The sequence below is a fragment of the Thunnus thynnus genome, chromosome 11 (assembly GCF_963924715.1).
Source record: "Thunnus thynnus chromosome 11, fThuThy2.1, whole genome shotgun sequence".
In the NCBI taxonomy this organism is placed as follows: domain Eukaryota; kingdom Metazoa; phylum Chordata; class Actinopteri; order Scombriformes; family Scombridae; genus Thunnus; species Thunnus thynnus.
Window position 1 is genome coordinate 26,053,506 of NC_089527.1, and position 14,948 is coordinate 26,068,453.

The following is a 14,948-nucleotide window of genomic DNA, read 5'->3' on the forward strand; positions in this document are numbered from 1 at the left end:
GCCAACACATACTGTAGGTCTGCAGTCTACAGTACATACAGGCTTTTAATCTCTTGCACAATCTCTGTGCTGTATGTAACATTGAATTGTCATTCCTCGATGCACACCCTGCCTGTACTAGTCAAAATGCTTCTGCATCCAATGAACCTCGAAACACAAATCCTTTCTACTGTACGTTTTGTGGTGAGTTCTGGGCCATGAAATATTAAATAAAACACAACCGGCATAGGAAAGATATAAAACAGAGTTTAAATTATCAACATTTTTAAAACTGCATAATCTAGCATAGCATATAAGAAAAAACTCAACCCACTTTTATGGCTGATATCTACATCTTCTTCACAAAAGTGCAAGTTCGCCATGAGTTTTGGGTCACCTGCTGTCATCTATCCCAGGTGTTCAGGAGAATTGTTCTGTTCCACTGGCTTGGTATAAATACCTCAGCAGACAGTCAACAGGTTTTTTTTCTTTGTGTCTAATTTGAAATCACACTGATTCTGTTTTTACATCCCCAATGTGCAGTTTTGTGTTAATTCAGCATTACCTATGCTGGTGACGCTTTCTTGTTTGTTTCGATGTTTAATCACAGCTTTGTGCACAGTGTACTTTGTCCTTACATAGTTTGTGTGTTTACTTGATACATGCTAACCACAGATAACCTGCAAATTACATTCAATTTATGTATTTAACTTTAAAAGAATGATTAGTTGGATTTGCATCGGTTTCAGTTCAAACTCAGTTTTAGAGATTGCTGTAACAGAGTCTTATATGCAGTGTGGGTTTGAGCTAAGCTGCCTTATATAAGAGTCTGCTAACTGGAGAGTGATGATTGGAGAAGTCAAAAAGACAACAATACTGCGATTACATCCTTGTGACTCCATCCTTAATATTAACTTGGAGGTGGGGCTTGGACTGAGGGAGGAAGGGAAAAAGAGAAAGAGAGCGAAGGAGGGGGGAGAAAAAGAGAGAGTAAGCACAGGGACTGACCCAATAAGTCTGAATATAGGGCTCCAAATCAGCACAGAGCCCTGAGGAATACTTGGATGTTCTAGTTAACACACAAACACCTCCTACGATACCAAACTATTCTCAACGAGAAAAGCTTGCTAATTTGCACCCACACATCTTCAATCCCTAACTCAAAATAATTGTCACATGCAGTAATGTGAACATATACCCACTAATTACACCCACAGGAACATATTAACACAAGCAAAAATCAACATCTCCTAGAAGTTTTATCCAATACACCGACTCACAAACCGGCACATGCCTTGCACACAGACACGAGCCCTGCCCACATCTCTAGACAGCACAAAATCCTATGAGATCTGAGGAAGACCAGAAATAAGCAGTCTCTTCACACCCATTAGTACCATAAATAATGCTGTATCTATTCAGCTGTTTCCATGGAAACAATGCACACCTGTTTTCATTTTGATGAGAAGGTGGGAGGCACATGAGCCTCGGGGAGTTGAAGGGGTTGACTAGCTTTGCTTGTTGTCAGCAACAGGGAATGCATCACCCAGCCCTGGTAGATACTGTACATTACTGTGTTAAAAAAGGTCGGTATTGGCCGATCAGATCAGGCACTGGAGGTTTCCCTCGAGAGAAAACTAGTATTATTGCCCTGTCGCAAGGCATGAACACACACATGACGACTGATGATGTGTGTGTTTTAATATCACTCCCTATAACAGTATATAATGAATTTCTATTGTATTGGTTGCTGTTCTGATGAACATTTGGACACTGTTGACTACACAATTTCAAAACAGCGCTTGATTATGTGGTCACATAACAGCTTTCTGGAGTTAGGCAAGTCATAGTGTAATGAATCATAAAAAATAATTAACTGTATGAAGTCTTCACAGAGGAGTCACAACATGGAAAACACAGCTGTAGCTAATGACCTATGTTGTTATGTTAAGTATTAACTTATGTTATGTAAGATATTATAGAAAGCATTGATAACGGAAATATTGTTGTGAGTCCCAACCTAAACAAACGTACCCTTATTCATTTTATTAGTTGCAGCTGTGTGACACCTGAAAAGAGTCTGCTGGTGATTTCTGCTGTCACTTCAAAATGCGTTCTGTGAATAGGTCTTTTTCACGGCAGACATCTTGACATGTCAGAGTAGGAAAAGCACAGGTGTTACTAATAACATTAAAGATGACTCTGTTCTATTCAACCGTCCCAGTAAGCCATGACAGTGTGACAGTGAACCAGCATGCACAATACCAGGACCCTGAAACTGAAGCAGCGAAATTGAATTCAATCATGGGTAATTTTGTTTTTTTACACCTGTGCTTTTCCAACTCTGACATGTCAAAATGTCTTCTGTGAAAAAGGCCAGTTGTGCATCGAGTTTATATTACATTCACACAATGTCAACAAAATGGGAAAACCTCCTGTTATTCCAAATTGGAAGTATTCACACATTATCCCAATGCAATGATGCAAATCAACAAACAACACGTTTGAAGACACTTGCTGTGTCCCAATTCCACAATACATATTCATTGTATACAGCATGTACCAGTGTTTCCCCCATATTGGTGCACCACGGCAGAATTATGAGCACCACTGCTAAAATTTCACATGATCATTAATATCAATGGGCTACTAATGATCACCCTACGAACAACCTATGTTACTGTGGAATTGTTTTGAGTCATTGACTAGTGCATCAAATCCCAGAATCCTCCCTCTCCTCAGCCTTCAAAGAACATCTACGTGAAAGGTACTGTTATAAGAGTAGCGTACATAGCTGCTTTAAGGAATAGGGCAGTGTGTAATGTGTGTGTATAGCGAGGGGCATAAAAGTGACGTGAATGCGAGTGGGGCAGAGGAAAAGGTTAACAGTAAGTTGTCAAGCTGGCGGTAAATGTACAGTACAGGTGACAGTGTCACTTGATAAATGCTGCAGCTTCTCAAGACCAAGAAAAGTCTCAACTGCTGGAAAAGTGAAGGGGGTTAGCCTAACCTGACTAGGCTCACTAAAGGCGGACAGACTTTTAAGGTGGACTAGCTATTCTCATTTTAGTGTCAATCTAAGCTGCTCCTTAACAGAGAATAGAGAAATGTCTGGCTGCATGCCTACCTGTTGAGAGGTGCAAATTAATAGCTAAGGATCTGCCCCCAAGTGCAGTGGCGATGATCCAAAGTGCAATGCCTATATGCCTATATTTGGCAGGCGCTCGAGCAGTGGTGTCAGGACTGCAATGTACTCCCATTTCAGTGCTCTATTGTGGATGTTTTGACATTCCTTCAGGAGCTACTAGATAAGGGTCTCTCCTTTTCCACAATTAAGGTCTATTTGGCAGCGATATCTGTCATGTTGGCTTTGATAGAGCAATGCCAGGCGCTCATCCTCTTACCATGCATTTCTTAAAAGTAGTCCACCGGCTCAAGCCTGAGGTTAAATCCAGCATCCCCTCCTGGGATTTGGCTTTGGTGCCTGAGGCTCTTTGTGGGCCTCCATTTGAGCCCATTGAGTCTGCAGATATGAAATTTCTCTCATACATAACTGCACAGCTTCTTGCTTTGACCTTCACAAAGCAGGTGGACAACATTCATGCTTTGTCTGTGCATCCCTCCTGTACCCAGTTCATTTCGGATGGCTCCAAGGTTACATCGCACCCAAATGCGGTGTATTTGCCTAACATTATCCCTACAGCCTATAGCTGTATGGCTTTTGAGCTCTTGAGCTTTTGTTCCCCTCCTTTAGCATCTGAGGAGCAGAGGAGGTTGCATTCCCTGTGTCCTGTGCATGTGCTACGCACCTACATAGACCGCACCCAGAGTGTGTGTTTATGTGACCAATTGTTTGTCTGTTCTGCTAATCCAGCCAAGGGCAAAGCCCTGTGTAAACTTCAGCTTTCTCACTGGATTGTAGAAGCTATCTCAATAGGTTACAACAGCAGAGTTCTTCCATTACCTCATGGTGTGGGGCACATTTGACCAGGGGCATGGCGACATCATGGGTTTTATTAAAGGGGTATCTGTGAGTGATATCTGTGCTGCAGCCAGTTGGTCATCGCCGCACACTTTTGTTTGGTTTTATCTTTGGATATAACAGCTCCTTTGGTGGCTCACTCTGTCCTGTCTGCTGGGTCTAAGAAGCAGTAGAGTGCTGGAGGTTTGACTCCTGCTCGGTGGCTGCTCTGTGGTGCGTGAATACATGTCCCATACTATACGTGTTGTACCGAGTGAACACTAGGTTGCCTCACTACGCAGCTGGCCAAGTGAAGAGCATCTATCAAACTGAAGGATGACTGTGGTGACAGATGTATATATGTGCAGGCAGGGCCTCACATACGTCACCTCAGATCATCTGCCTTAAAGGTGTGAATAGAGTTGTCTTCAGTCAGGTCGTGCGGGACATGATAGTCATAACATTTGTTTTGTCAAGTTTCAAGTGTTAAGACAATACATGCTGATAAGAATTGGTGCGTAGTATGGTACTGGGACATCGCTAATGACTCAGACACATGTGCAGCTAGAACTAACTTTGTAGTACTGTAAAATAAATCATGTTTCCATTCTTTTGAAGGCTGTCACTGTAATTTTTTTTTCCAAGCACCACATTGCCAGCCACACAACATCTAATTAAGGTGCACAAAAACCCGATTATCTTGTTATTGGAAGCTGCAAACCACTTTTATGGCTAATATCTACGGTGAGATCTTCATGAAAGTGCAAGTTCGTCATGATTTTTGGGTCACCTGCAGTCATCCATCCCAGGTGTTCTGTGTAACTGTTCTGGTCCACATGCCAAATGTGCACTTTTGTATAAATTTAGCATTACCTATGCTGGTGATGCTCTCTCGATTGTAATGATGTAATCACAGGTTTATGCACAACTTTGAGGACTGTTGTCCTTAAATAGGACAAAGACACACATTTAGAGGTGATGTGTGGTGTGAGAATAACGATGCAGACAATTATAATCAATATGAAAGGCATTTGTGTTATTCTGGAGGTCTATGTCTTTAGACATCTTCATAAAGGCAGAGGCATTGGCCTTTATAATAAAATTGCACTGTGATATATGATTTTCAGTAATGCTTCTCCCTAATGGACTCTGCCATCCATTTCAGTAGAAGAAAGATCACAGTGAGTGATTAAATTAGAAAAATCTGCCAGAGCCAAACAAAACTGCTACATCAGCAGGGTTTCAATTGCACTGTCACAAATATAGGTCCCCTTACTCTTGATTAAACTATAAAAACCACTCAGAAAGTGATGGCTGTGGTGTAATGCAAGATACAGGCAAGTATATGCAGTACAGGCACATTTTTTTTCAGTGAGCAGAGAATAGCACCGCTGCATTTACAAAGTCTGACAATGAGAGAACATATTGATAGTGTAACGCCTTCTTCAGTTACCACTGTACTAATAAAAAAAAAGAGGAGTGACACTCCCTTCCAGATTCAGTCTAATTATAAGAAACTCAAACTAATTAGCTGTGAGTTTTCCTGTTCCAGAAGACCAAATTTGTGAGTGGAGGATAAATGTGCTGAGAATAAATCATTAAAAATAACTTCAACGTGTTTCCATGGAGTTGATGTTTGAACTGTTATGCAACTGGTTTATTTTTTTACACAGATGCAGCCATGTGCTAATTAGTTGTGGATAATGACATGATTGAGTAAATGTTAATTATCACAGCTTATCATCATTTGTCTCTGCTGGCTCCTTGAAGCCCAATGACATGGTCTAATGATCAGGCTTATGTGGATTTTGTTTTTTTCATAATCGTTTTTCAGTGCCCCTGAGAAATGAATGGAGCTGAATGGAAAACAGAAAGTTCTCGTTAGATAAACCAGCCTTGATAATGAGGAACTGCTGGTCTCCATGGTTACTTGACTTAAAAAGTCAACATAGTGTGGGTGTGTACGATTTCATGAAGCTTGAATGATCAAAAAGTGGCATGGAAAGGAACAAAATGGAATGGTAAGGGAGGGCACCACTATTTTAAGTGTTGCTGTGACTCTACAATTTGTGTTTGTGTGCTTCAGTGACAGAAGAGGGAGAATGAGCGCACAATTTATTGTTCCACCTTTGCTGTTGAGTTCATAGGACTTGGTTTTACAATCCAGTATTGTAATCAGCAATCATTCCTTGAATGGGGGTAGGGGTAAACTCTTCACTGGGGTCATCAGGTGGGCACTAGAGCCCTGCATGAAACTGTTTTCTTCATCCTGCTCCTGCCCGCTCCCGCTGGATTTCTGACCATCACTCCCCGCTCCTGCAATGTGTGTGCCTACTCCCACCCGCAAACATTCTAACCATTAACATTGCATTGATTTTGTGTCTTCTCCCATCCTGCAGGAAAGACATGTTATTTAACTGTGTAGTATTAATAAAGAGATGTATACCTGTGATAACATAGCAAAATTATGTTCTAGTGCATAATTACATCATACTAGTGCAATAATTACAGCTATTCTAGTGCAATAAGTACGCCTGTTCTATGGCAAAATTAAATTGTATTTATTTATTTTAGCCTTCTTATTATTTTAGAACATGTGTTGTTGGCTGTGGTTGTTTTATTCTGTTTCGTTTCCCTGTGTCTTTAAACGCACTGATCAGGAGTAGCGCTCCTAATGATGATGGAATGCAACTTAACACAAGCTTACAACTCCTCTGTTACCTTCTAAATGAGTACAAAAGTAGTAATAACCTGCAGTATTGCAATATTTTTTTTATATTTTTTGTTTATTTATTCAGGGGAATTCCCAATGAGAGCAATGTTCTCTTTTTCAGGAACGCCTTGATCACATTCACACAGTTACACATTCATACCTGGAAGCTGCCCAGTACAACCTCAGTCTGATCTGCCAGCAACTGAACAGCTCCACTGGAACAGTTGGGGTGCCTCAAGGGCACTTCAGTGATGGTAATGAGGGCAATGAGGGTAATGAGGCAAGTGCTGCTTCTTCACTTTCTCCACCCAGATTTATCCTTCCAGTCCAGGGGATTGAACCGGTGACCCTCCGGTCATAAGCTCGCTTCTCTAACCTTTAGGCCACCACTGCCCCTTAATATGCATGCATTGTTTGGTGTTTCTTTCCTTTGCTCATTCAGGTGAAGTTGGCAGGTTGCAGCAGCCGGTGGTGGGCACTCATGAGTGTGTGTGTGTGTATGTATGTGAGCTGCAGCAGGTAGTGGTGTCAGGGAGCACCAGGAGGAGCGCTGACTGAGCACAGCAAAATTAAAACCACTCCCGCAAGATTTGCATTAGGTCCCGTGGGATCCATGGGATCCCAATCACAATGCAGTCCTCTAGTGAGCACCCAATAGAACTTCAGGAGGATTAGCTGAGTCCAGGTTTCTTCTGTCAATGATTCAGTCCTGTTTATGCAGACTGTAAATCATAACCAGCAGAGGGGGGTAGGGGTAAAAGCTTCACTGTAGTTATCAGGTGGGCACCTTCCTTCCTTGGTGTTTCATTGATAGGCCCACAACACCTCCTGAGGGCTCAATGGCGAAACGTGGCATCCCAGGTGCAACCCCCTCCACTTTTACCCTTCCTACTGGCTGGCGGTCATCTTGCTGACCAGTTCTTGTCCTTTCTTTTCAGCCAGAGCCAGTTATTTCACTAAGCAGCCTCTGCCAGTGATTTGATAGTCTGTCCTCAGATCCCCACCAGCCTGGTGTTGAAATGGCCACAAAACACCTGCGGCCGACCTCCACAGTGAGTATCAGTGTTCTCCAGCCCTTTTGTTCTGCTTCAGTTGTTAGATTGGAGTACTTCAGCTCTTTGCGTTCATACGCTTCACCAACTGAGACTGGTTGTAATGATCTCTGGTGGAAAGGTGAGCTTCTGGTCTAGATTAGCCTTCATCTTCCAATCCTGGGCTGTATTTAGTAGGCTTGATTATTTTCTTGCAGTTGACCTTTTTGGTATCTTTCCTGCTAGTACAGAGGCCATTGTATTTGAGAAGTCAGGGGTTGGGGGAGGGAGGGCATTGTTGTTAGTCTTCCTTTCTTCCAACACTAGTGCCAATTGGTGAAGGACCTGGTTGTGCCCCCAGGTGTACCGTCTTTGTGTGAGGCTAGCCGTTGGGTATGTGCCATAGGGTTGCTGATATTTGGCATTATGGGTATTCTCCAAGGCGACTGGTTCAAGTTCTTGGGACTGGGAAGAACATCATAGGTGACTCTTCCAGGCAAGCTCCCGGTGTTCAAGGTTTTCCCATCCATTGGCCCTGTTATGCCTGTGAATCTCACAGCACATTGTTTTGTTTCCTCCTGCTGCCATAACTCTTTTACCAAAAGTCCTCTCTTCTGGGCAGGTGTTGTTCTGTGCCATGTGGCTTTACTTGTGCCAAGCCCAAAACCACCTCTTCTAAGCTGCACTTGGCCCACAATACCTCCATGCCTGCTGCACCGCCTCAGATGAGTTCCACTTTCTGCCTGCTGCCACTCTGGGAGCTGCTGCCCATATTGTGGTGTCCTGAGTTTCTGTCATGGTTATGTCCAGCCTTACCTCGGAGGATTTGCATTTTTCAGTAAGGCTAGTGACAGTAGACAGTTCCAGAGCCCCATACTCATGCAAGCCGATACTGCTGAGGCATCGGGAGTCCAAGCCATTTCTTGATGTATGTACAGTGGAAACCGCTTATAGTGATCATGGTTACAGTGATCAACCGTTTATATGGATCAAAAAACTTGGACAGAATCATTCCTATACAAATGCTGTTTAGATAATTTACTTATAGTAATCAAGTAGTCCTCTTACAATTTTAATTTTGGGTCTTGCCCAGCAGTCTCCAGCTTGACAAGGCAGGAGTGCAGCTTAGCTTGCCAGTTGAGTAGTTTGCTGATCAGGCTTTCAATGATTAGGAGTTCTGCCCTGAGCCCAGACAGCTCAGGATCCATCACCTTAGCTGTGGAAAACGCAGCCTCTCATGTGGATAACTCTCAACTGCCTTTCAGACACTGCCTTGGATTTTTGACAACCAGCAGCTGTAATCCAGCAATTAGGTAAACTGTTAGCTCCATTTAGCCACTAGCTCCGCTAGCCGTAAGCTCTGCCAGCCATGCTGTGGTGTCCACACGGCAGCTGTCAGCAGCTCAAACTGCCCGGATCAGGCCCAGCACGTTATCAAGGGGGTAAAACTGTAGATCAGTTTAAAAGACTTAAAAGTCATTAAAAACCAACCTTCATTTCCTATATTCGGTGAGAAATATCAAGAATTATAATCAGAGTTTGGCAAGAAACCAGATCACTGTCCAATTTGTTGTATTCAACTAGAAATTAGCCATAAACCTAATATCTGCACACGTGTTGTGGGACTGAATGGGATTTGTTCTTACTTTCTCCAGTTCTCCTTATTGTCCTGCATTTATTCAAACTGGCCTTTGTGAAGCCAATGCAGTAGTGACTTAAACCTACATTCTCTCAAATGGCCAGCAGGGGGCGACTCTACTGGTTGCAAAAAGAGGTCCGATTGTATGGAAGTCTACGAGAAAATGACCCTACTTCTCACTTCATTTATTACCTCAGTAAACACTTTCCTGTTCTCAAACACTAGTTTCAAGTCTTCTTCAATACAGCATGACTTTCATTTTGTAAATTATGGTCCCATTTAGAGTAAAATAAACGATAAAGCAGGGTATGCTTTAGGGTGTGGCTACCTTGTGATTGACAAGTTGCTACCACGGTGACAAGGTTGATTATGCAATGTAACCATGACATAACCCCAGATTCACAGAGTATAGGCATAGCAGCCGCTATTTCACACTGTGTTTTCAGTTCATGAAGGTTAATTGTAACATTTTAGGCGCCCAAAAAAGTCTTGTTCAGTGTTTGGTTGTACTGAAAGACCTTCTAAGGAGTCGGATGTTCAGTTTTTCCAGTAAGTGCATTTTGCTTTAATGGTTATAGCCTGTTTTTTGCTTGCGAAAATTAGCATTAGCATTATCACAGTTAACCATAGACTGTAAATGCACCGCTCTAATCAAGCTAGCAGCTAGCGCTAGGGTCAGCTCCACCCTCTCGTCTAAATATGGTCACTTCTGGTTCCAAAAATCAAAGATGGCGATGGTCAAATCCAAGATGTCCAAGAGAAATCACCAAACTCTAGGCTTCAAAACAGGAGTCCACAAACCAATGGGTGAGGTCACAGTGGCTACGTCCCTTCATTTTTTACAGTCTACAGTCTCGCCTCATAGTACCTAATGTTTGTATTTTGTGTTTTTAAGTTATGTTGTTGCTTATGTTTTATTGTTTGTTTCTTTTATTGTATCTTATATTGTACTATTTTTATGTTTTGTTTTGGGTTTTTTTTAACAATTTTACTCATGTGAACATTGATTCACTAGCGTGCCAAGTAACCTGATTGGTCTGGAAAAGACATATTTTACGCTACATGGGGCTAATTACTGACCTGGTTTGTTAAAAAGTATAATTAACAAGAAAAACTATATCCACTGAGAGGATTTACCTGGTCTATGTAGAAGGCCGTCCCTGAGCGGATCTCTCTCCTCTGTTTCAGGTCAGTCTCTGTGGTGTCCCTGGACAGAGCTACATACTCAACTTCCCGTTTGGTCAACTCCTGTTCAACAACAAGGGACAAACATGGTTTCACACAGTTCTTCAAAAGCCCCTGCACCATTCTCAGGTTTCAGTTGTACAATAATTTTACAAGTATTTTTCAAACCAATTTTATGAACTAAAACAATAATAAGACGTCCAGTTATGTTGATATGTTGACTCTCAAATATTAATTATTTTTATCCTGTAACAGCTCAGGTAAATTTGTCTCATGAAACAATCCAGTGCCCATCTCTATAACAGCGTCACTGTCAATTCACAGCATACATTTTTGTACAATTTGATGTTTATACAACTCTATCTACATATTGCAGTTACAAACTATTTCATTTATATTGGAGATTGGGTTGGAAATCCAAAGAATTGACCTAATTTGATAAGTGATACTTGTCAGTACATAAATTAAAGCTTCAATGCATTTTTTTCAAGTTCAAGTTTTTTGACATGCTGCCATTATGGAGTTTTGTCCTGTGTGTGTGTTATTGGTGTACTCACAAGGTACTGCATAGCTATGGATCGTCTCAGGGGTCCCGGTGGACCAATGAGAAACACATCCTGACCCAAAAGGTCTTTCTGCATAATCCATCGTAGATGCTGGGCCACAGTCTGGGGTAGGGAGTCTGAAACTAGGACACCCAAACAACACAAGATTAAACTAAAATTTAACCACTTGTTTTCTACCTCACATTTTACCCACTTTTATTTCATCTATAGTCCCTGTCTTCCTCTTATTTCATGCAAACATGCATATTATTGTCCAGACAGACACCAAGAAATATTTACATACTGTGTTTGACAGGAACAAGTTCTGGATTCCGAGGTGTTTTGAGTTTGTATGAGATATCTCCAATCTTCACTGTGTCACCTGCAAAAACACAGGGTAAACAATACATGAGCAGGTCTTTCACAGACAGCAATAAGAAGGACAGTTCAAGTTAAACTTTGAAAACCGCTGAAGGCTGTTTGACAACACATAATGTTGTTTTGAATAAGATTATAAATTCCTTTAATTCTACTCTATAATAGACCCATTTTACAGCAGATATTTAGACTTGTCAAAGCATGAAAAACACAGGTGGAATAAATAAAATTAGTAATGGCTGCACCCATTTAGGTGAACCAGTTCCAGGGCTCTGGTATTGTGCATGCTCACTCACTGACATGACTTACTGAGACAATTAAATGAATGGAGGCATTGTTAATTTTATTATTTATAGCTGTGCTTTTCCTGCTTTGACAAGTCAAAATGCGTGTCATGAAGAGGGTCAATAGACGGTGGTTTCTAAGGGAAAATGAGCTTCAAATCCAAAAATGCTACAAATGCATTTTGTTTCCACTTTTGTATGTGTTTTAGTATTTGTTGCATTTCTCTTAATGTTTGTGTTTTCACTTTTATATGTGTTTTAAAGTTTGTATTGTTTTTTTGGATTTGCATTACATTTCCTTAATGTTTGTGCTGCTGCTTTTGTATGTTTTATGTCCTTAGGGGCAACCGTATCTGTAGGCCTTTTTCACAGCAGACATTTTGACATGTCACAGTAGGAAAAGCACAGGTGTAAAAATTTAAATTAATGATTTAATTTTAATCAGGTTTCTGGTATTGTGCATGCTGGTTGACTGTCACACTGTCATGGCTTAGGACATAAGCACAGTACTGGGATACAACGCAGCCTATGTTAATGTCACCTGTGCTTTTCCTACCATGACAAGTCAAACTGTCTGCTAAGCTGTGACGTGTAAGTAACACATGCTTGCTCTTTTTATGTGACCCAAGAAAATATGAAAAAACATTATAGCATTATTAATATGAATAAAGATGAATGGCCAGAATGTAACGTTTAATTAAGAAAGGTTTGAATCATTTAATAATTGTTTCATATTTATTCACTCTATTATCTGCCCAAGATCTTCCTCTTTGGTAATGTTTTGGATCATTTTGTAAAAAAAACAAACAAATAAAACAAACATTATAACACATCTTTAATGAAATCCTTAAGAAGTAAAATGAAACACAAAAGTATAGTTTACATTTTCTATTACCCTGTCATTAGCAAGTGCCTTCATCATTTCAAGTGTTAATTGCAAGAAAGAAAAACAAAAAAACACAAAATATTGTATTATATGTATATACACTCACCGGCCACTTCATTAGGCACACCTGTGCAATCTAATGCATTATATTGCATTAAATTGCAAAGTGTTCCTAATATTTTGCCCCCCCCCCCCCCCCCCCCCCCCCCCCATGCATGTTAATGGAGTGGACAAAATATTGGGAACACCATTCAAAATAATTTAGTCTAGTACACCGCCACCCACGGGAAAATCTATTTTAATTGGAGGGGAACATTATTCGAAGGGGTCACAGCCGTAAACACAACACCTGTTGGAATGTTGATCACATAGCAACCACGCATATTCACTAGTGTCCAAAAGATATTAAAACGACTGATATTAATGGCTAATTATTTATCTAGCTAGCTATTGCCACCGAAAATGCACAGACCTATTTCTTAAATCGTTATTTACCTGAGGACGTGTTGAGAAGTTTGACCTCATGTGTTCTCCACATCCAGCCGTCTCTTCCCAGAACAGCACCCAGAATATTCCGCACCCTTCTCGCAGCGACAGCTGCTGCTGTGCCGCTACATAATATCTGAGAGTGCATACTTAAACTATGCCATCCAAAACGTAACACTATTGTAAAATAAAAGTTCACAGGCTTCTTAGCAAGCTATGTCAATGACCTATCTTATCCCCATTTCATAATATGTCAGCTCATTTTGTGGTAGCCGGAAGATAATAAAAGAGGGACAAACTGGTCCGGAGCTAAAGTCTTCCGTAGAGGTATCATGTTTGTTGACACGTACTCCGACAGTTCCGACATAGTATTTTATAGCATTAATAATGCGAATATTTGTATATCAGTAGTAGCGCCACTTTCACCAGGCAAAAAAATTCTCCAATGACTGTTAAAAGTAGCCATATTATTTAGCCATTTGATATGTGATTTTGTTAATCATAACTTTTTGGCTTCAAAAGCCTGTAAGTTCAGGAATAATGTTCACACAGAAGGCTATTAGTTAAGAATACTAAGAAGAACATATTTTTGTTCATAATGTGTCAGTGTATGTTTGCATTTGTATTTTTCTCTGTGTTTGTGTAGTATGTAGGCCTATGTGTATTTTCAGGTGTCTTTCACAAACACTTGGTTTTCTCTCCAAGATGGTGTTAATATTTATATGTTTTAAATTGTACATTTAAATTGTGACTTAAATTGTTTTATTGTATTGCCATGGCTCACCTATCTGTTTCTGTCTGTCCCCACCTTCGCTCAGTGCATCAATTATGCTTTAAATATGGTCTGAATCCAAAACACAAACATAATTTTTATTAATCTAATCATTTCTAAAATTGTACAAAAGAATTAAATGCACAATACCAGTCAAAGGTTTGGACACACTAAAGTTTTGACCTGTACGGTATACATATTAATTTATTAATCATTAGAATTGGACCTCTTCATGATACAAAGCTTAAGTCACAATTTTCTAAATTGACATACCCAATGAAAAAATCAAGTCAAGTTGTCAATTTATTTAGGCTGTAGAGAAAAACAACAACGGTTGAACAAAGTGCTTTATAGAGAGACAACAATTACAATCAATTAAAACACAATAAATACAGTTCATTTGGGATTTTTGTTTTGTATTGTTCATTTTTTGTTTGTATTTCTTTTATGTTACAGAAAAAACATATATATATATATATATATATATATATATATATATATATATATATATATAAACCTTCTGTTTACTTCTTTTACCCTTCTCTTAGTATTTAATACTATAATCTATAATACTATACATTTATCTCAAAATATTCTCAAATATTATGTTTACAATTATAAGGTACTTGTACTTTATTTGCCACTATATTACCACTCCATTCCACTTCTTGCACTTGGAGGGATTCAGTCTCTTCTATTTCAAATGGAAACATTGTACTAATCATTCTACTACATTCATCAAACAGTGTGTTAGTTACTTCAGAGATTCAGATTTTACATAGGAAAAACATATGATCAACAAACACATTATGATGAATCATTGTAGATTAAACTATAGGCTGCAGCAGTATATAAAGCTGTTGAAATGAGCTCCAGGCCTACAAATTACTGCTAATATTTTTACTTAATGCACAAATTTGGATGTAGGGATCTTGAGTATTGTGTGAAATTAATAGTTTCACTTTAGTAAAGGTTTTTAGTACCTGTTCTACCACTAGCAATACATCCTCAACTAGACAAAGGGTGGAGATAAGGGACCAGGCAGGGAGGCACCCTGAGTTTGTCGGGGGCACCCAAATTAAATCCGCC

General features: G+C 40.1%; 1 protein-coding gene across 1 annotated transcript in view; it reads right to left on the minus strand.

Moving 5' to 3' along the window:
* Nucleotides 1-13,381, minus strand: part of vwa8 (von Willebrand factor A domain containing 8) — a 77,254-nt gene extending 63,873 nt beyond the window's left edge. The window contains exons 1-4 of the mRNA XM_067604148.1: nt 13,097-13,381; nt 11,358-11,435; nt 11,066-11,196; nt 10,461-10,571 (exon numbers count right to left, since the gene is read on the minus strand). Of these exons, the coding sequence (XP_067460249.1) occupies nt 10,461-10,571; nt 11,066-11,196; nt 11,358-11,435; nt 13,097-13,235 (459 nt within the window). The 5' untranslated portion in view covers nt 13,236-13,381. The remainder of the gene's footprint in view (nt 1-10,460; nt 10,572-11,065; nt 11,197-11,357; nt 11,436-13,096) is intronic.
* Nucleotides 13,382-14,948: the final 1,567 nt, after the last annotated feature.